General features: G+C 45.2%; 1 protein-coding gene across 2 annotated transcripts in view; it reads right to left on the bottom strand.

The window, feature by feature from the left end:
* Nucleotides 1–681: 681 nt before the first annotated feature.
* LOC147610112 (thylakoid lumenal protein (Mog1/PsbP/DUF1795-like photosystem II reaction center PsbP family protein)) overlaps nt 682–23,317 on the bottom strand; it is a 40,123-nt gene continuing 17,487 nt past the window's right edge. For both annotated transcript variants that reach the window (XM_086786942.1, XM_086786943.1), the window contains 4 exons: nt 12,060–12,163; nt 11,067–11,178; nt 10,653–10,880; nt 682–1,073 (listed from right to left, as the gene is read on the bottom strand). In XM_086786942.1, coding sequence (XP_086643068.1) covers nt 1,009–1,073; nt 10,653–10,880; nt 11,067–11,178; nt 12,060–12,163 — 509 coding nt within the window. In that variant the 3' untranslated portion in view covers nt 682–1,008. The remainder of the gene's footprint in view (nt 1,074–10,652; nt 10,881–11,066; nt 11,179–12,059; nt 12,164–23,317) is intronic.

Raw genomic sequence — 23,317 nt, 5'->3', positions numbered from 1 at the left:
ATGTACCGTGAATGTATTTTGTAGGAGGTTGAAAAGCTTACATCACTTGCCCTTTGTGGTAGTCTAAAGTGCTCAAAGTAACAGGACCACGAAGATACTTATGTCACTGAATTTGTACTTGTTATTACTACTAATTTAGTTTTTTATGCAAGAACAATGGACCATGTTCATTTATTGACTAGTGGGTGCTGCCTTTGTGAAACTCAAAACTGCTTGTAACAGATACAAATTATATCCTTCAAAACTGTCATGTGGATAAAGGTGCACACACCTACACCGTACACATAATAAACATACAAATGGATCATAGATGGGTTACTTCAGAAGTTTTGTCCTTGCTATGATAGGTCAATGTTTACATCTAAACCTCACAATACTATCTAGTATTTAACAGAAAAGAGTATTGGCCCATTCACACACTTGAAACTCTATAGAATCATAATATTAGTGTAGGGACTAGGGCACAGCCATGCCAATGAGAGACCATTCTATATGAATGAAAAGTATCACCTTCGAGGCACCCCCAAAGATACACCTTCATTTGTAGTTAACTTCACTGGAACGCCCCTTTCCCTTAATGGAAATTTAATTTCTTTCTCATCTCTTCAACTCGTGGGATTGAAACCGTGTACAAAACTGCTGGACAGCAGCTTGTCATACAGTGGTGGAGAGGCTGGTCGATAGGGGCTACGAAGTTAAGCATTCTCATATTATGAAGCTGATCAGTGCACTTGAGTTAATGATAAACAGCCATCATGATGGACTTATATGAGGCAATAGCTTTACAAACAACTCCTTTGAACTGGCCAACAATACCATGCACAATATATCTTTAAGTTATTTGAAGTTTCTTTCAAATGAATAGATACGGTTGGTATAGGCACATGCTTTGAGAGCTATGTATTACAAGAATAATTTGTAAGCTCTTCCATGCTAACAAAAGTGCAGGCTTCAATTTAATATAGCGTAGTCTTTTTCAAATGACAACTGGGGGTATTAGTGGCCAGCTCAGCCCACCCGAAAAGATTCTGCTATTTGCTTCAGCCCTTCCCCATATTTCTTCCACTGTCGAGCTGCAGTAAGTGCCAAAACAAGCTTAGGAACATCTCCTAATGAAAATTCTTTAACTTTTGACTAGAGTAGATTCGTTCATTGAAAACTAGAAAGTGTGCACAAAAGAGTAAAACAGTTCTCTCTAATATGCATGTTGCTTACCCTCCCTGTGCCCCACATTAGAAGGCCCTGTGGGGGTGGGGGTGGGCGTGGGCGTGGGGGTTCAGTACTGGAAAACGCTGTATATCATGTGCACTCAAGAGGGGTTATAAAAACCTTTTTATCTATGAATTTCAGCATTTTAACCATCCATTTATGTAACTCTCTCCCCTGTGCACCTCCCCACACACATACACACACAAAAAAAACCCATCCATGTATATAATTTTTAAAAAGTCTATGAGAACCAAAATTTCTGCTGTTGAACTTATGTGCTCTCTTGCATTCCTAGATGAACCCCTAAACACAAAATTTACAAGGACCATGTTCCGTACACATCTAGAGTTAGAAATATATTTAACCTTGGTGGTTAGGCTACCAGTAAGACCAAGTTGAAATTGGTGTTTGCGTGAACTAGACCAATTTATTTCGTAAAAGCCGCTTAAGTTACTTGAAAACTTTTGACGGGCCTGTAAATAGGCTCAGGGCTACTGGCCAAGCTGAGTCTACATAGAGAGCTATAATACAATAAGCTAGACACTATAAAAAGTAAAATTCTAGAGCCAGGACAGTCCACAAGGATTGCTCCTAGTGTGTGACAAAGTCTCCAACAAACTGAAGAGACTGTGTGGTATAGGCGATAGTTAAATGCACTAATCTGAAAATGAGATTACCTCGTATTCTGCTCCAGATAGCCCAGACAATTCACCCCCTCCTGTTCCACCATGGTTAAGGTAGCTGGACATGAAAGCCTGTACAAACTATGGGGAGTACCTCCTAGCCCTTGGAGGAGCTCATGGATTGGCCATTTATAATGGCCTCGCCCAGTTGCCTGGCTCCAGCACCTTCACTTGCTACCCCTTTGGACATAGAGCTAATACAATGGACTACTTGGTGGGCTCTCTCTCTTTGATACCCCTCATCTCGGATTTTACCATTTTGCCCCGCCCCATTGATGTTGTAGCTGATCATGCATACTTAGCTTTCTCCCTCACATGCAGCTTTCTCCCTCACATGCCGATACTCCATCCAGAAACTGGCCTTACCACACCACCGCCACCCGAGATACCCACACATCCAACTTAATGAGCTTACCACACAGCTTGCAGCCACCCTTCACACATCCGCCACAGCTGCTTTCCCTCGCACTAAAGCCACCCCCAGAGGGACTGTTCCACAGAACAGTTGGTATGATGAGCAGTGCCGCGAGACCCGTGCCCGCCTACAGCAGGAGCTCGCTCTGGGCTCACCAGAAGGCACAACAGATCATCCGCTGTCCCGTACGGAGGAAGAAGCGAGCCTACCTAGCTCACCTCGGGCAGGAGCTGTACCAGTTGTTTCTGGGACGGGACTGTAAGGACTCAGGAGGCCTGGAGGCTCTTCCAAGATCGTCACCCACCAACCCTGATCACCTCACCCAACATATGGCATGCATATGCCACCTCCCTTTACTACGTCCCCGGACAACCACCTCTCTCCCCCCCCCTCTCTCTGCACCACTCCTCCTTCCGCTTGAGCATGGTGAGAGATGCTATTGATAGGATGCAGAATGGGAGAGCACAGGATCATGATGGGCTGATTGCCGAGCATTTCTCACATGCGAGGGATGTATTGGCTCCACTTCTAGTTCATATGTTTGACAGGGCCCTATGCGAGGGTTTCCCCACCAGTTGGTCTTCTAACATCATTGTGCCCATTCTGCAGGTGACCCCATGGATCCCGGTAACTAAAGGACTATTATGATCGGTCACACTTTATGGATCGATCTTGGAGGATGAGCTTAGCAGATGGGCGGAGGAGCAGAGACTCAAAGCACCAGGGCAGGCAGGTTTCCGGAGGACTGTTCCACAGAACAGTTGGTATGATGAGCAGTGCCGCGAGACCCGTGCCCGCCTACAGCAGGAGCTCGCTCTGGGCTCACCAGAAGGCACAACAGATCATCCGCTGTCCCGTACGGAGGAAGAAGCGAGCCTACCTAGCTCACCTCGGGCAGGAGCTGTACCAGTTGTTTCTGGGACGGGACTGTAAGGACTCAGGAGGCCTGGAGGCTCTTCCAAGATCGTCACCCACCAACCCTGATCACCTCACCCAACATATGGCATGCATATGCCACCTCCCTTTACTACGTCCCCGGACAACCACCTCTCTCCCCCCCCCTCTCTCTGCACCACTCCTCCTTCCGCTTGAGCATGGTGAGAGATGCTATTGATAGGATGCAGAATGGGAGAGCACAGGATCATGATGGGCTGATTGCCGAGCATTTCTCACATGCGAGGGATGTATTGGCTCCACTTCTAGTTCATATGTTTGACAGGGCCCTATGCGAGGGTTTCCCCACCAGTTGGTCTTCTAACATCATTGTGCCCATTCTGCAGGTGACCCCATGGATCCCGGTAACTAAAGGACTATTATGATCGGTCACACTTTATGGATCGATCTTGGAGGATGAGCTTAGCAGATGGGCGGAGGAGCAGAGACTCAAAGCACCAGGGCAGGCAGGTTTCCGGAGCCCCCCCCCCCCCCCCCCCCCCCCCCCCCCGCCCCACTCCTCCTCCTTCCACTTGAGCATGGTGAGAGATGCTATTGACAGGATGCAGAATGGGAGAGCACAGGATCATGATGGGCTGATTGCCGAGCATTTCTCACATGCGAGGGATGTATTGGCTCCACTTTTAGTTCATATGTGGCCCCATGCGAGGGTTTCCCCACCAGTTGGTCTTCTAATATCATTGTGCCCATTCTGACAGCAGGTGACCCCATGGCTCCCAGTAACTAAAGGACTATTATGATTGGTCACACTTTCTGGATCGATCTTGGAGCATGAGCTCAGCAGAGGGCAGCGGAGCAGAGACTCAAAGCACCAGGGCAGGCAGGTTTCCGGAGAGGGCAATCCACACTGGACCACATCTTCACATTACGGGGTATCATTGAGGAGGGGAGTGCTGGGCACCGGATATACTGCTGCTTTGTGGATTTCCGCAAGGCTTTTGACACAGTCCCACGGGCCAGATTGATGAGGAGATTGTAGGACATGGGAGTACCAACAAAGATGCTTTGGGGGATCCTCACACTCTGAGTCTGTCATTGGCAAAGTGCAGCCCCAGGGGAGAATCAGAGGACATATATAGCACTATCAGGGTGAAATAGGGCTCTCCCTTATCTCCCACACTATTTGGGCCTGACTACATAGACAGACACGGAGGTCCAGGAGGACTTTTGGCAGGAGTTTTGATACCCATTCTATTGTATGCAGATGACATTATCCCCATTTCTGACTCACAAGAGGAGCTATAGAGACACTTGGATGTATTACAGGCCTTTTGTGAGGATGGGGACCTCACCGTAAACCTTGGGAAGACCAAGGTTATGATCTTTAACACCTCCTTGCAATGGATACGCAGATCTGCACAACAGTTTACAAATAGTTGGGAGCTAGCAGAGCATGTGGCCTCTTATGTATACCTTGGGATCACTTTTACCAGACTGTGTTTCTCTATGCGGATGGCAGCCGAAACCAAATTGATGTGCGGCCATGCAGCCTTGGGCTCACTTGACAGGCAGTGCTCACAAAAACAGTTTCAAGGAATGAGGACGAAGCTTTGGCTATTTGACACACTAGTCACACCTGTTGTAAGCCCAACAGGGTGTGCCGTGACAAATTCAACCACATATCCAAGAGATAAAGATATACAGAGAGCACGAGCGAGAGAAGGGATTAGGGAACTTTGCACATTACACACACACACTGAGTGGGAATAGGCCTTGCCCCTTCAGGAATTTATTCAAGAACAATCCACAGGCTCGCAAGCCAGGATCAATACAATAATGAATACAAAAGCAAACATATATGCTGATGTAGAATATCCAAGTCGAAGTCAATGTTGAGGCACAAGATCTCTGATGCTGAGCACACCACGAGGATGACCCACAAGAATCTCTCACCGGGCTACTACCAGACCCAATATCCAAATCCAAGTAACTCCAAGCTCGTACACAAGGTACACACAAGATGTGTGTAGATGACGAGGTATATGTTGACCAAACTATAGGTTATGTTACCCAAACAGGAATAGAGACAACCCACAAGAAAGCTTGCACAGAGAGGAATGCACTAGGACAAGTCTATGAAGTAGTATGGCAGCCACAGATGGTACAAAGCTGTGGTAGGCATAGTTCAGCAAGAGATGCACAACAGCCAGTCGACGGCCAGTACGGGTGGCGGTGGTTCAAGCTGTGTTGTCTGTAGTATGATGGCGGTAACCGGTAGCAACAGATGTAAGTAATGCTTCCCAGCAGGTGGCGGCGGAGTACAGACAGCAGCAGTTGATGAGACTCAGGCAATCGAACAGAAAATGGCATTTGGTGTGGCGCACGTGGTACTGATATAAAGCAACCAAGCAGGTGTATGGCATGCAACCAGGTGGCACAAGAGCAGCACGTCCACGCGGCAGAGGTTCTGGCAGAGGAAGGCAGTGCACACAGCTCTAGCAACAGGCGGCGCTCGACTCCAACATATGAGTGGCAAGGTAGAAGGACACGGATCCTCTCACCCAAGTGGCTGAGAAGACCATCTGAATGATCATGCCCTCCAACCTTCTCTATCACAAGACCTCTCGAAGTCCAAAGTGGCCATGAGTCACAACAGCAGATAGAGGAATCTCAAAATGTGGAGCTGTTATCCAAGATGTTCCTGTCCTTGTAGATGAAGTTTCTCTGAGTGTTGTGTATGATGTGTGTGTTGGCATTCATGGTGCTAGGATGGAGCATGTGCAAAGAGAGAGAGAGAGAGAGAGAGAGAGAGAGGTGATAGCAAGCACAAGAGAAATATGTTGCACAACTCAAATGATACTCTTGCAATTACAAAACCTCCCAAGTACATGCTTTTATAGGCATCAAGCCTTATCTTTTGATCTAGACTTTAATAAGGGTTGTTCATACCCATAGAGGGTGTTTACAACAACTAACTCTGAAACCAATACCTCCCTTCGAAGTGATGGAGGTCATGCCTGGCAAACCTTCAATATTCTCTAGAAAAGGAGCAAGAATTGTTCCCCGCCACTGACTCAAAACTCATGAGCATGGCTTAGAGGCATAAATGCATGGCTCAGAGGCTCATGTAGCATGGCTCACTGCGAAGGATTCAGAGGTCAAGTCCTCCCTCAGGAGACAAACACAGCCTACATCAACATAACAGAACAATGCCCCTTGCTCTAAGCAAGGTAAAGAGGGAATGATGGAGCATTACAAAAGGAACACAAAATATTCAGATTTTGGAATTCTGGGAGACTTCCCAAGTAGAGAACCCATGACTACAAAATATTCAAATTTCGGGAGACTTCCCCGGCACAAAACCCATGACTACAAAATATTCAAATTTCGGGGGACTTCCCAGGCAAAGAATCCATGACTCAAAGATCACTTAGGAAGTTTAAAAACTTCCTCTCGAACGAATGTCGGTAAAGTAAAGAGTAGTCTCTTTCGGCCACATTTCCATGCCAATACAATGGAGATTTCATTGCGGAAGGCAATGATGCCCTAATAAAGATCTTTGGACCTTCCATGGCACTGCAAACACTCCAATTTGATGTAGGAGACTTGCTTTTGGAAAAGCCCTAAATTTCTACGAATGCAGAAGTTTCAATTTGGTGCAAGAGGCTCAATTTTGAAAAAAACCTAAATTTTTGTGAATGTTGGAGCTCCAATCTAATGATTTTCTCCATATTTCAAATAGCCCCAAATTTCTGCAAAAGCCCTCAATTAGTAGCTTCAATTCGATGGGGTGGTGTTATTGGGCAACTTCATACAATGGCCGTCGGCGAGCATAAAGCTGGTGTCTTCTCAACAGAATGCTGGCCTTCTGATGTAGGCATCTGCTGGACAGCTTTGTGATGTGTGTTTATGCTTCTAGAGGGTGGTTAGACCTGCCCTTTGCTTCATAGCCGCTGTAGGAGTTGCATTTTCCACCAAGTGAGCATCAGATGCTTGCGTTTTGCTGTAAGGCACAGGTGGAACATCAATTGGCCTTCTCTCCCTTGCATTAATGGCTGTAGATTTCAGCAATGTACCTGCACTTGGCTGCCCCAGAGGACTGCCCTGCTGGCAGCGTTTAAAGCTGCTACAGGCCGCCGCTTAAGGTTGCACTGAAGATGGGCTGCGGATTTGCTCTATTGGCTGCCTTGATGATGTGTTATCTTCTACTGCAGATAGTTGCCTGGAGAACCCCCCTTTAGCCGTGCGTTTGGGACTGGATGCTGCAGCTATGACCTGGCCGCCCTATGATTCTGCTCTACATAGGTGTCTCATGAAGAGGTACACGGGGCAGTGCAGAGCTTAAGAAAAGAAAACACAGCATAGGCCGAGAAAAATGCAGAGCTTCATATGGAGAAAAAAACGCAGCACGCATGCTGATGGCAGCAGCTCGGATGAAAAACGCATAGAGGATATGTGGCTAGGGTGGCTTTGATAGCATGTTAGCATTCATGGTGCGAGGATGGAGCATGTGCAAAGAGAGATATGGAGGATCAAGCCATGACTATGGTGGATGGAGAATAGCCATGGTGAGTGTGTGTGTGTGTGGAGGGAGAGAGAGGGAGAGAAAGAAAAGAAAGAAAGAAAGATATATTAAGCGTCTACTAAAGACCCAATGGGCCTATGAGACCAAAGTGATACAATAATGTCCATGGCATATCTCATCATGGAATGGAAAATAAAACAAAAAGAAAACATAAACACAGCTATCTCACAAAACTGTCCATGGAAACTCATCATGGAAATACTAAGAACATAGAAACATGAGAGCAGCATCAGCTCCGAGTAGATGGTATACCACTCTCCAAAATATCAAGCATGGGGCTAATGAGTATGGCCGAGAAGTCTCCCTCAGCTATGTCACGTGGAAAGGTAGCTCGATGGCGATGGAGCATGTCCTGGTTCTGAAAGCTGATGAGGTGATCGTGGCCAGGGACACCGAGCATGCTGGAGTGCAGAGGCTCGGTCCGAGGTAACTCCTCTCAGGCGAGGTAGGCCCGGAGCAGCTCATGGAGGGTCCACAAGATCCACTATATTGGTGTCCTCCACCTCCTGGGTCCAGAAGAAACTGGTGATGGTTGGCTGGCGAGGGAGGGGGTGGGATGGCTGGGGCCGAAGCTCTCTCAAGAAGGTGTCCCTGTGTCTGCGGAGCTCAAGCAGGAAGAGGCCTAGGCAATGCTGGTCCTGGAAGTCAATGATCCTGGAAAGGACCAAATCCCTCACGAAATAGATAGTGAAACCTACCGCGGATCTAATAGTATACTGGGTAGCGGCATATATAATGCTCCTCCGTCTCAACCCCAGTGTGGCATAATCGGGAGATCCTCCTCTCTCTGGGTCTCTGTATGAGCTTCCTGGCTCTGAAGATGCGCTCAGCTCTACCTGTCTTCCACTCTGAGGCGATGGGATGAAACCCGTATCTGGCCAATCGCAATCCGCATGGCATGGGACATGTGAACACTCAAGTAGCCCAACTACTAGATGAATCCATCCTCAGTGAGTGTGAGGAAGTGATCTCTGTAGAAGTGCATCTTCGTGGGGAGCTCTAAAAGTGTGATCCATGAGCAATGGGTGTAGAGGCTAAGAAGATCTAACAGGATAACCCACGCAAGTGCTAGCTGTCTTGAGGACTCCAGGGCAAGCCTCGGGTACCTGTGGGGATCCATGTGACTGATGCAATGGAGGTATGTGACTGTCTAGAAGAGTGCATCCACTACCATCGGAGCTGCAGCAAACTCTACCTGGATAATCTGGTGTGGGATTGATGGTTTGTTGCGGCATACATCAAGGCTGGTGTGACAAGGGTGTCAAAAAGCCAGCCCTTCATCTTGGGCTCCTCGAAATGTGCCTGGAAGCACTACCGCTCAAGTAAGCTCAAGGCTGCATAACCGTGTGTCGCTCTAGCATATGCTGTGGGAAGCATGGTGAAGAGTGGGCCACTGAAAGTGACACCAAGGTAGACATAGGATGAGACAATCTCCACAAGATCCCCTCTATATGTGAAGCTCAATCTGGACGTGAAGGGGCGAGAGGTATTGAAGACCATTACCTTGGTTTTACCAAGGTTAACAGAGAGGTCCCGCTGAGTGTAAAAGTCCTGTAAAGCATCCATCCGTCTCTAGAGCCCCTCGGCTGAGTCTGAGAGGAGGAGGATGTCATCTGCATAAAGTAGTATGGGGATCAATATGCCTGCCAGTGTGGGAGAAAGAGAGAGAGAGAGAGAGAGAGAGAGAGATGTGGTAGCAAGCACAAGAGAAATATGTTGCACAACTCAAATGATACTCTTGTAATTAGAGAACCTTCCAAGTACATGCTTTTATAGGCATCAAGCCTTATCTTCTGAATCCTGATCTAGACTTGAATAAGGGTTGTTCACACCAACTAACTCCGAAATACCCAATAATGTGGGAGGAAAGGCCGCATCATCGGAGGCTGGTGGCCTTGGCCAAAAGTTTGTAACATGTTCCTAGAAAAATGTTGGGGTGCCGATAGTAAAATCTCCTAGTGATCTCCGCCCTCCTGGGGGATCAGATGGATGAGTCTGTCAGAAAGGCATTCCAGCATAAAGCATGTATGCATGATGTCTTCCAGGCCACAAGATTTGGAATATTTTAAAGACACCGGAAGGCCATCCTCTCTTTGGTGGTGGTCCTGAAGAGCTTTGGCCACCTCCTAACTTGAGAAAAGGGACCTCCAAAGAAGCTTGGAGAGACAGAAGAACCAACATTCCAATGTGCTTCCAAACCCGCTGTCGCACCTCTCTAAGGAGAGGCTGGATCTGACAAATGAAGGGTGCAATAAAAATCCATGGAAATTTAGGAGGGTCCAACCGAAGGGTTCCATAATGGTCCCACCTATGCTCTGAAAGTCTGGTGACCCGGCAGGGGCACCACTCCAAAGACTATCAAAAGTCTACCCCTGAGACACTGAAAAGAGCCTAGACTACGGCAGAATGTGCTGCTAATTGGGCCAAAACCTTGAGGAAGGAGGTAATCTCCAAGAGTCCCTGGTCCAGGAAGACCCTCGCATAAAAGGAAAAATCCTCCAAAATCACTTGAATCCTCCACAATCCCCCCCCCCCAAAAAAAAAGGGAAAAAAACCATCAGCCTAGGGTGGCACAGTTGGGTGACCCACTGAATCCTCTGAGACTCCATCCTATGATAAAGGAACGTGCTTGTTTTGACCATCTATGGGCCAATCCATCTACATCCTGATCTGGGCCCAGTTTTGCCCGAATCAAGTGAAGCACCCCAGGTCACCTGCTGCCAGCCAGACTCTTGACCTGGATTAAATGCATCTAATTCAATCAGAATCTACGTACATCAACAGATCTGCTAGCAAAGTGAGCACAAGTTTTGGAACCAGAAATTTCAAAAAAAAATTGGGTACTAGAAAGAAAAATGCGGCTTACCATTACCACTGACAGTCATCAGGTAGAGTCTATTTCCTGCAGCTGTTGCAGTAATTAGGACATGAGGAACTTCAAGTTCATAAAAATAGTACGTCCTTCCATCATGTTGAGTAACTTCCATGTCCCTCACTTGACCTTCTACATTTTGACCAACTAGTTCAGGCCCAAAAGCATCGATCACCTTGTCCGGCGGTCCAACCTTCTCAATTGTTGCATTTTCTCCCAGATCTGTATTCATAGCAATTGGCAAAATTCCTCAAAAGAGCTTAAAACAGAACTCTTATAGCTTTAACTTAACCAAGAGCACTCTTTAAGAACAAGAGGGTTGTCACTATTGTTTTAAGGTCTTGATGTACTCATGAGTTCTTACATCAATCAGATTATAAGTTGTTCATACCATCCAAAAATACCTACCACTTGTAAATCTCAAGACAGGCGCCACGACAACACTTATGTTTCCTTCCTGCTTGCTTGAGAATCTTAGGTCAATCTCAGTGCCTCCAAGATCAGCAATTGAAACTGGAACCTAAAACCATTAAAAAACCAAAACATGTTTTGAGCACAGTTGTTTCAAAAGAGTCCCTAGCCCCTCCTATCACCCCTCTTTTGTTTATTTTGAGCTACATTATGCAAGGTGTCCTGTCTGTCTATAAGTGTAATACTACCTTGGAGGACTTACTACCACAATTCTCCAAAAAAAAAAAAAAAATCATGCTTCCAAATTCGGTTGCATAGAGGGTACATTCAGAGGGCAAAAAACTGTAATCTTCAGGAAGGAAAGTCTTGATTCTTGCCCCCCGAGGATGGGAGATATCAACCACCTCCTCTAAGCAGCTGAGCTAGAGGACGAGGCACCCACCATGGCTTAAACATGCTCTTTACTCCTGAGGAATGATGAATTCAGCCTTCAGTCACCTGGAGGCTGGAGGGCAAGCAGCTGCTCCATTTTTTTGTGCACTATGGAGCTCATTTAGAGGTAGGTGGGCTTCAACAAGCATCTCTTCCAGAACCTACAAAAAATTACACGAGTGCATCCCTTTGACATAGACCTGGTCAAACCCAGTTTGAACCTACAAAAAATTTCGAGTGCATCCCTTTGACATAGACCTGGTCAAGCCCGGTTTCAGTGGCTCTACTCATCACTGACTCTTGAATCTTCTCACATGCTTACTTGATTTTTCTTACTCCCAAATTGCCTTCCCTCATCTCTCTACTCAGATCCTCCTACCAGTGTGTATCAGAGTTCATTACTGATTAAAAACTTATCTTACAAAACCTGCACAAATTTGAATATCATTTTGACACAAAACAGCACTAACGAAAGCTTGCTTCAAATCAAACTATGGGTGAAAAGTTATTAGCTAGTCATGATACTAAGGAGTGAAATTATGTTTGCAAACAACTCACCTCCTCCCATTCATCAGGAACTTTGAACGAGTAAGGAATGATTGGACTCCAACCAACTCCATGGCCGCCTGACTTAGCCTCTGGCCTGCGGTATGTTCTAAGCCCTGATACATCAAACCAAAAAATGATCTGTTAAAGCATCCAACATTGCTTTTATATACCGAAAGCACTGTGTACATGACACACGCATACAGTGTGCACATATCCTCCACTAAAAATGTCAGAGACCCACAAACACTATCACATTCAGCCCTCTACTGTTGTTTGAGAGCGCTGGAGCTCCCAGCATCCCTGTGGATAGCCACCACCACCACCACCTAAACCCCCACCCCCTCTTCCCTCCCCCAAACACACACATCCCCCGAACCTTCTGTCTTGCTACCCTGTTTCACTCCTGCCTTTCCTGTTTTCTCTTGCCACCCCCTTTATCCCCCCTCCCCTCCCCCCCCCTCTTTCCTTTCCTTTTTTCCTCCTCCCCATTCCCACACACACTCCCTTGATTCATTCTTGGCTGCTTTTAGGGTCGACACTGAACTTCACTTGGCACCTACAAGTTTCCCCTCTTTTGAAGGACTCCATGGCAGCGGCTCCACTGAGGCCACCATCAACTGCCTTTTTTGAGAAGCAGACCTCCAGTTCTTGAAATCCTTATTCTTATGCTTAAAAGAAATGGTCCCCTTGGAAATCTGCATAATAGTACTCTTCCTAAGGAACCATGGCATTCCCAAGATGACATCCAGGTGCTTCAAAGGTGAAATATAGAAATCCTCATAGTTCACATAACCTTGGACATGAATAATCAACTTACCAATGATAGGTGTGATTGCCACTACATCACCATGAAACACTTGCTCCGCATACAAGGCCAGTCCCATTTCCTTGGGTTTAATACTCAACTGTTCCGCAAGCTCTATGGAAATGAAACAACACTAGAGCATTCTTGTCCCGCGCTTTGCCCCAAGAGAGGCATAACTCTCTAGCTTCAGGTTCCGAAGTGTTTCAAAGTACATCAGGATTCCCACCAACCATTGGCTTAGACTTTTCCTTGGACTTCTCTTGCTGTCTAGGTTCTTTAGGACGATCCGAACATTGGGTTGACATGTGCCCCTCTTTGCCACATGTAAAGCATTTCCCTTCCTTGCGGTAGACCTCTATTTGCTCATTGGTCAAGTTGTGCTTTCCTTTGTAGGAGTTTGGAATACCCCTTGGCTTCATAGGCTAAAACCTATTCCTGAAGTTCTCACGCGTCTCAAGTACCGAAGACTTTTGATCTCCAATACTTGTCTTTTTCTTTGGTTCATCTACCATGTAGACCCTGACAGCAAATGAAGCTAAATGCATCAAATCTTGGATGGTATCATTCAGGATACATTCACAAAATCTAAAATGTTGTCATGCAAACTGGCCCAATACTTTCTTAACTTAGACCTCTCAAAAATATCCTTAAAAGGAGTAATATTGAGATATGCATCCCAAAATTTCTTGTTGTAGTGATCAACTATCTCACCACGATCTTTCCCATACAAGGTGCACATCATCTTCGAACTTCTTAGGTAAAAATTGATCATAAAAAAGCTTCTTGAAGTCTTTCCATTTCTTGGGAGATGTTTCCTCAACCATGAGTGCACCCCACCATGCATTGGTTGTCTCCATAAGATGTAAACTAGCCATGCAAATCTTGGATGACTCCGAATAGTTAGGCAATATCAAAATGGTAGATAAAAGAGAGGACTTTGTCTCTGTAACCATATGCTCCATCTTATGCTGTAAACTGCACCGTCCTTCCTCCCTTGAAATCCTTAGCTTTGCGCTTACCTTTCTTCCCTTTCTTTCCATTCTGTGGAAAGGGTGACCTAGAAGGGGAAGAAGAAGAAGATGATGATGAGAAGCATGAAAGGCTTGATGAAGAAGATGGACTCTTGGACCTTTCCGACTATGTCGGCTTTTCCCACGATGAGGGCAGGCTAATTTGGAATGGCTCCTCTTCCTTCCACAAGAAGGTGGAGGACTGAGTGATCTCTTTGAGGGAAATCTCTTTGATGAAGACTTTTGATTTTCAACCACATCCTCCTTTGTTGGTTATTCATCCCCTTTCTTCATTTGCTCGATCTTCTTAGATAGTTGCTCAAAGATTCTCATCAAGTGGGGATCTTGGAGAATAGTGTCCAAATTGGTCATAGTTTCTTTGAACACGTTGATTCTTGGGTCTTCTTGGGCTTTCTTTCAACTTTTGGTGGCTTGGTCCTCTTCTTGGTGGCGAGTGCTTCCCATTGCTTGAAGAAAAAGTAAAAAGCACCACCTGTGAAGATAGTTATCCCTCGTAGGAGAGAGATATAACCTTTTCTCTAATACCACTATAACACGCCTTAATAAGGGTTGTGGCATGGGTACCTCGCTTATCTTCAAGAAAACAACAAATTCACGCGTAAAACTTTGAGAAAACCTGAAAATAAATAAAAGAGAGAATAGAGAGAGAAGACATCACACTAGGGATCGCAATAGCCTTGGGCCAACCCTCCCCCCCCCCCCCCCCCCCCCCCCGCCCCCCCTTTTCTGAGTATATTAGATAAAACCCCTTGGAGGAGTCTTGAGTACAAGTTCTTAATAGCTAGAGAGATTTGTTGTCTTTTTACATTTCTCAACAATGAGAGAATAGTTGAATATATAGTTCTTCTCCAGAAGCACTTACGAAAATTGCTTTAAAACTCACTTATAGCCCAAAAAGCATCTTTTTAATAAATAAAAGATCTCCTCTTTTTAGTATTTAAAAAGATTTTAATCCTTTGCTTTCCAAAAGCTAGTCACATCATTCCAAGCCTATAACGTTGCCTAAGCTGCTATCCTGCCACGTATTTTTAATTTTTTTAATTTTATTTTAATTTTTCTTTCTACGTTGCATTTTTGCATGTAAACAACATGTAATTTGATGATTCAGAGGTTTCCATGAAAGCTTGGAGGGACAAGAGGAAAAGTGTAGAAATTAACTTTTCTCACTATAATTACCACTAATTACTCAAAAATATGCCCAAGATTCATGTCCATACCATGTTTTCTCTCAAAGTAGGTGTCCAAACCGTATGTTCTAACTCTCTTTTCCACATTCTACCCTTCCACACACAGAAATTAACTCTATGGTAGAATTTGCCAAAATCTCAAGAAAATTCAAAGAATGACAAAAAACTGCACTCCTCTCTCCAAAATTCACCATCCCTTTGGATCAAAATCAAGGCGCTTATATTAAATGTAATAGAGAATCACTTGTGCACAAATATTAACTAAGATTAGGAAAAATAGAGCAATCACCATGAAAGCTTGCATGCAACAAGGTAGAAATCACATACAAATCAATGATGCCTAGGTGGTTTAGCCTCACCATGAGGATGGAAATAGCCAAGCCAAATGCGTGTAAGCCAAAGGCTCCAAGCTTGTCCAAAAGCTAACAATTTATACTTGAACCCATGACCATAGTCCGTAGATGTAACTATTTGGCCCTCCTAGCTCTATTTTACATGATGGAACCCTTGCCTGAACATTGTACAGGTGGAAGAAAGCATGGGGTTAGAGACCAAAAGGTTTGCTCGTGAAAAGCGCCAATCTTGGTCAAAAAGCAGAGAAAAGCAAAAAGTCAAATTGGATTGACCGCAAGCCACGAGCATTTCTGGCAAGAGGAGACTAAGCTGAACAAAAAAGCAAAAAAACCGCTTTTTCAAAAAGCAACTCTACGGTCAAAAAGCAAGGCCTTGAAGCCAGAAGAGCAGAGCACAAAAGAACTTGGTCTTATCTGAGTAATATTTTATTATATAAAGTAAAAAGAGCAAAAGGCAAAGCAAAAGCATGTATAAGCTTTTTGGCTAACAGCAACACCCCCTTGGGTATAAATAAGCATGAGCCTCTCCAAGATCACCATCATGGAGACCTTACGTTTTCTAATCTTCAACCAAGCATGGAAATCATCATTGTTTTCATCATCAAAGCTTGGAGATTATTGTTACCACCCGCCTATTTGGATCGGCTACTGCTGGTCCATGCCCCCTGACCACCTATGACATTTGTTCAACACCAGCACTTCAGCCAGCACCACCTCTGCCATCTGTCTGGCGGTGCCTGAGCGCTGCCACCTAAGACACCTTCTGCTGCTGGCACTGCTGCCTTCTAAACCAACCTGTGCCGCCTTTTGCTTGTGTGCCACCTTCGCTAAGCTCTAGTTGCCAGCGCCGCCAAGTGACAAGCCAGCAACGCCAGCTGTTTTGGCCAGCGCCGCCAACGCTACTAGGTTGCACCTCCTAAAGTGCCGCCTGCGCCACCTATTACTGCCACCTGGACATGCTGCTATTGCCACCACCTGCCAACACTAGTTACTCCACCACCCTGCCACCTGTTAAGCTGGCTTCAACCAACACCACCGACAGTTTCAACCGCCCAGCCTGTCAATGATGCCTATGCCAACGTTGTTGCATCTATTCACAGCCATCTACTCCCTGTCTGGCAGCCGTCTACAGGAACTGAACCACAAGCTATTGCTGCTATCTACCAAGTGTTATTTAGCTCAGCCTTATTGCTGTTCAGAACTGCTTGTGCCCAGCTACACCATCGAAAGTGTTGTTCATGCATGTGTGCCACCTAGCTTCGTTATCTACTGCCTAACAAAGTTGCCAGCATCATCTTTCATCTGACAACGTCATACGACCTTGTTGGGATTCTTTGGAATTTTTGGATTTGGACTTGGACTTGAACTTGGACTAGGATCTGAACTTGAACTTGGATTTGGTTATTGGATCTGGGTACTAGCCCGGTGAGAGATTCTTGTGGGTCATCCCTGTGGTGTGCTCGGCATCACAGATCTCGTGCATCGACATCAACATCGTCGTCAACTTGGGTTTCTACATCGAGATATTTGTTTGATTTTGTATTTCATTGATCATATTGGTCCTCGCTTGATAAGCCCGTGGATTGTTCCTGAATAAATTCTTGAAAGGGGACCCCGCTCAGTGTGTGTGTGTGTACTGTGCAAAGTTCTCTAACCCTTCTCTCTCTCCCTCTCTTTATCTTATCTCTCTATATTTCTATCTCTTGGATACATGGTGGAATCTGTCACGGCACACCCTACTGGGCTTACAGAGGTATTAGAGTAGGATTTCTCTTGAAGAAACTTTCTTGGGGTGACAGAGCCATGTCAAGAGCAGAGGGAAACCAAGGGCCTAATGAAGGGAACAACTATGAGGCCGATCCACGACTTCAAAATGGGAACCAAGACCATTGATCCATTACTCATGAGATCGCGGCCATATCATCAACAGAATACCAAGACTTTCAGCAGTTCAAACGATTTCTCAGGGATGAAGAATTCCTTGCTTGGAGAGCCAAGAAGGAACAAGACCATAAAAGGACTCAAATGTTTGAAGATTTCATCAAGGATGGAGCAACCGAAGTCGAAGGAGGTGAAGCTACTAAAGCCTATCTTCAAACCAAAGGAGTCACCATTGCAGAAGGATCTAGAGCTACCCGATCCATTTCTCGTGGAGAAGACACGGAGGCTATCCCTAGGCCCGCTCTCTCGGATGCAGCATCTTCGGGTCAAGTAAGGTAAGGAAAGCAAAGGAGCCTTCAAAGTGGACTCCAAGCCGGGAGAGAAAAGCGTGAAGTTCGATGCTTTTTATAGAAAGCGGGACACTCAAAAAGCTTTATCTTTTGTCAAGCAGTAGTTCGATGCCGCTTTTGGAGGAGAGGACTTTTCCAAAAAGTCCAAGCTTCGCATGGTTCGCATGCACTTGAAGGATGCCACCCTGAATTGGTAGCTAAAGGCGGTACAAGAAGGGACCAAGCCAAAGACATGGACCGAATTTAAGACTATGTTCAACAAAAAGTTTCTACTCGCAAACTTTGAAACAAATGTGCAGAAAGAATGGGATGAGATAAAGCAGAAAGTTGGTGAGAATGTGGCATCTTACCTTAAATAACTTTTCCTTTGTTTCTTTGAAGTTTACTTCATATACTCCTATTCCACCGCTAATGGAAATGTGAAAGTTTGTGAATGAACTACAACCAGAGCTTATGCAACCAGTGTATGTGGCTAGACCGAAAACTTTGGAGAAAGCCCAAGACAAAAGCTTTGCAAGCCGAGGCTTTGTACATGCCTTGGATGGAGGGCAAGACAAAGAACGACAATCCGGATCCACCTCAAAAGAAGAAGTTAAAAGACCGATCCCCATCAAGAACTAAGTCTCAAGAGAAGAAGGATATGAGCAAGGACACACCTCCACTCTTCGGAAGAAAATTATCCCTTGCGCAACGTGAATAATACGCCAAAGAAGGGAAGTGTTTTCAATGTGGAAATAAGGGACACTTGGCTGCAAATTGTCCCGACAAGCCAAAGCAAGAAGCCACAGAGATCGCAAGATCATCAAATTGATATCTTGCCATGAAGTTTGTCAAGAGGAGATTGCATTGGAGCAGTCTTGTACCACGAGGGCCATGTTGTGGCCTATGAAAGTCTTAGATAAGGATTTCAAGGATTGTATTGGAACAGATTATATAATAGAAATTTGGCGACCTTTTATGTCATCAAGGGAAGAAACTCATATGAAGTAAACCTGTTTTGTGTAACAAAGGACTTGAGGCCAAAAGTGACTACAACTCAAGCCTTGCAGAGCTACTTTTATTGGCCTTTTATGAGAAACATTTGAGTTATATGTTTGTGAATGTTCGGTTTCTTTTCATCACCATCACCATAGTTTTTCCATACGGCAAACGCATACGGATATGGAAGTACGGAAAAAGTACAGTTCACCTCCCCAAGAAATTCCATACGTTGGATACCATACGGCACCCTAAATTTAAGGAAAAACATGCTACATATGACACAAAAAAGCAAAGAAACTTGAAACTGCAAAGATTTTGGGATTAGAAAAAACATAAATAATGTAGAGCCAGAATCCAAACTCCGGACTTTATATTTATATTACTGTAACTTGTTTACATCATACATGTATGATCAATGATGTATCATGTAACATGTTACATAAGTAGGGACTAGGGAGTGTGGAGTGAGCAAATGTCACCTGTAGGCATAGTTTTTTCATACGGCAACCATACGACATACATGTATGAGTCTGGAACTATGAAATAAGTATGGTTCAAACCTTGGAGAAATTCCATACGTGGGATTTCATACTTGATTCTTAAATTAAAGGGTCATTTTCAAAGAAGTGAACCATGACAGACTTAAAATATGGTCTATCATGGTTTTCACAATTTGACCATGTTTCATCCGTCATGACTTTCACACATTGACAATTAATCTCTATGTCTAGAAAAGATGTAAAACATTTTCTTTTTTAGCTCAAGTATGAAAAGTTTTTCCATACGTGACAATACGCATAGAGGTATGGAAGTATGGAATATTTTCCATACGAGCACAAAAAAAACTATGACCATCACCATGGCTGTGATACAAAACCCCCATAGCTCTTAGGACCTTGCCCAGACATTGGACAGGTGGAAGAAAGCATGGGGTCAGAGACCAACACATTTGCTCATGAAAAAGCGCCAGTCTTGGTCAAAAAGCGGAGAAAAGAAAAAAGTCAAATTGGGTTGACCGCAAGCCAGGAGCATTTCTAGCAACAAGAGGAGACTAAGCCAAACGAAAAAGCAAAAAAAACGCTTTTTCAAAAAGAAGCTCTTGGGTCAAAAAGCAAGGCCTTGAAGCCAGAAGAGCAAAGCATAAAAAAACTTGGTCTTATCTGAGTAATATTTTTTTGTATATTTTATTGTATAAAGTAAAAAGAGCAAAAAGCAAAGAGAGAAAGGCAAAGCAAAAGCATGTATAAGCTTTTTGGCTAAAAGCGGGACCCCCTTGGCCCCTTGGGTATAAATAAGCATGAGCCTCTCCAAGATCATCGTCGTGGAGGCTTGAAGTTTCTCGTCTTCAACCAAGCATGGAGATCATCATTGTTTTCATCATCAAAGCTTGGAGATTATTGTTACCACCCGCCTATTTGCACCAGCTGCTACTAGTTCATGCCCCTTGTACCACCTACGACTTTTGTTCAACACCAGCGCTTCAGCCAGCACCACCTCTGCTATCTGTCTGGCTGTGCCTGAACGCTGCCACCTAAGACGCCTTCTGCTACCGGAGTTGTTGCCTTCTAAACCAACCTACGCTGCCTTTTGTGTTGGGGTAAAGGCGTTATGCCCACCCTTATAGTGTGTACAAGCCCATAAGTTATAGTACATAGTACACTTAGTACTTTTAATGTACTAAGTGCACTATGTGTACTAGTGCAATATACATGTGTGATAGGGGAGTCACACACTTATGCTTTTTCATGAGTTGACTTATCCCCACAACTCTCTCTCTCTCTCTCCCTTGCTTCTCTGTGTATGTCTCCCATGAATGAACTCTAACCTAACCCTAATTCAGGTTTCTCCACATCAACTGGTATCAGAGCCCTGTCCCGTCGAATCTCTGTGCAAGCAGGCTTGCTCGTGTGAATGTGGTGAGGCGCCTACATCAACTGGTCGTGCTGAATTCTGGTCGCCTTTCTCTTCCCACTCCAAAGCAAGCAGCATGTCGACCTCAAACGTGTAGAAGGCTCTAGGCGAATACACGTGCGCTTGCAGCAACGCATTGGGCGGATAAGCGCTACTAGGCGAAGGCAATAAGCGCTCAAGGCGAGTGGCGCTAGGCTGTCTGAGTGAAGCGAACAGCAGCCAAGCGGAGCGTAGTCGGGCGAACACACAACGCGTGTAGCGCAAGCGGCGAAGGCAGATAGCGTGGCTGAGGCAGCATAGCGAAGGTGACTTGTCGGCTGGCTCTCGGTCGTAGGCTGCGTCAACAATAGCGCTAGGCGAGTGAAGCGCATATCAGCCAGGCGAAGCGTGAGCGACTCTAATCGTGTAGGCGCTAGGCGAGTGAAGCGAACAGCAGCCAGGCGAAGCGTGGTCGACTGCAAGTGTAGGCGCCACCCGACGCCACCTGATCCGCCTTCTGTGCTCAACCTTGCCATCAACGCAGCTGCTGCAACGTGCACCACATCACCAACCTCAACTCCATCCCAGACGCCATTGTAGCCGACCTCTTCCAGAAAACTTTAGCTTCTGGGAAGCTGACCGATTCTGTCCTAAAAGTCTTCATGGCCACTGGCAACAAGGAAGTCTTAGGCATCGACAGCTGCAGGAGCATCAGCATCAGCATCAACCCCTCTTTTCCTGCAACAGCCTGCAAATTGAAGAGAAAAATCAGAAATTTGAAAGGTATTTTGCTTCAATTTTTTTTTGGGACTTGCAATTGAGCAGGTACAATTATCAATTGAGCAGGTACAGGTGCCCAATTGCTCAATTTCTGAGCAAAATTGGCAAAATTGGGTGACATTGGTCACAATCAGGATAAATTTGCAGGAAATTGGTCAAATCAGGATCAATTTGCAGGAAATTGGATGTCGAAATTTGGGGCTTTTGATGTAATTGTGCAATTAAGCACTCATACATGCTGTATGATGTAAAAAAATCGCACATTTGGGCAAAATCGCAGCAAATTGCAGTGCAAATCAAGGGGCTTTTGTGCCGATTTGGTTGATTTGCATGCAGGCAATCGCGTTTGATGCTGTGGATAATGTGTTGATGCCTTACAAGCACTCAATGTGCCTGTAAATCAAGGGGCTTTCATGTATTTGATGTATATGTGGCCAGGGGGAAGCATCGTGAACACTCTGGATGCCTTCATGTGCGCCAATGTACCATGCATGATCAGAAATTGATCTCAAATCAAGGGGCTTTTCAAGTTTGTATGCTTGTTGAGCTTGGCAAAGCAGCAGGCAAGACATTTATGCCTTGAATCCTCAAAAATCAGCTTGCAGTCAAGGGGCTTTTGCCCAATTTCTGTTCGGGACTGTTGTATGCAGTGTACGGGACTGTAAAAGTCTGATTTTCACTCATTTGGACAGCCAGGAGAGCATTTATTGCTATTGTACCTGCTGGTACAGATTTGGCACAACTTTGTGCATGTTTTGGCATGGCTGTACACTGTTTTGAGTGATCAAAAGGTTCAAATTCAGCTGCTGAAATTGCCGGTACAGGTTTGGTACATCATTGGTGAGCACTTGGTACTGCTGTACAGTACTTTGGAAGGGCAAAAGAGCACATTCAAGGTGCTGTCCAAAATCTGCAGCAACCAGATTTTGGTGTTTTCATCACAAAAAGTGGGAGAAAAGTTGCATTCTTGCTTCCGCAGTGGGAGATAAAGCTTGGGAGAACATTTGTGAGCACTTTGTGTGCTTTGGGTGCAGTGTTTGCACATCTTTTGGTGCAGTGTTTGCACATTTGCAGGGAGTCAGGCATTACAGGTTGCATTTTGCTATGGCAACCACAGGTGAGAGCTCTTCATTGCTTCACATCAAGAAGCTTGAAGGCTCGCATAATTATGATATTTGGCAAACCCAGTGCTACAATGTGTTGCTTCAGAAAAAGCAGCACAAGCCTATCAAAGAAAGGGGTGTGATGCCCGCTTCTCTTACTGCTGAAGAGTGGGAAGATATGGATGAGCTGGCAAGATCTACTATCATGTTGTCTGTGTCAGACTCATTACTTTTCAGCATTCGTGAAGAGAAGACAGCTTGGGGAATGTGGCAGAGATTGCAGGACTTGTATGCCCAACAAAGTGCCTCAAGCAAAGTGTATTGGTTGAAGAAACTCATAGGTCTTCAGATGAAGGAAGGGGCGTCTATGACAGCCCATTTAAATGAGTTTAATGGTATTGTCAGCCAGGTTATCAATCAAAAGTTGGCAATGGACGATGAGTTCAAAGCCACTTTTTTGTTATGCACTTTGCCAGAGAGTTGGGACACATTCAGGACAGCCACTAGCAATTCGAATGCTATGCTGTCATATGCAGATGTTGAGGGTGCTCTTCTTCAAGAAGAGATGAACAGGAAAAACAACTCTGTTGGCAAGTCCAATGCAATGAATGCACGTGGGAGATCCCAGCAAAGGGGAAAAAGCCAAGAAAGGGGAAGGAGCAAGTCTCGCTCCAAAAAGGATTTGGAATGCCATTATTGTGGCAAGAAGGGACACATCAAAAAACAATGCTACAAATGGAAAAATGATCAAAAGGAAAAGGGAAAAGGCAAAGACAAAGAGAAGGATGAAACCAAAGATGTAAAGCCAAAGGGCAAAAGTGGAGTCAAGATCGAAGAAATCAATGTGTCACATGCAGGTGGCAGTAAGGATGAGGTCCTATTTACTTCTTCACTTGATGCCCATTC

Source organism: Cibotium barometz, chromosome 50, assembly GCF_041138505.1.
Source record: "Cibotium barometz isolate CiBa-2024 chromosome 50, ASM4113850v1, whole genome shotgun sequence".
NCBI lineage: Eukaryota > Viridiplantae > Streptophyta > Polypodiopsida > Cyatheales > Cibotiaceae > Cibotium > Cibotium barometz.
This window is presented reverse-complemented; position numbering and strand designations above follow the sequence as displayed.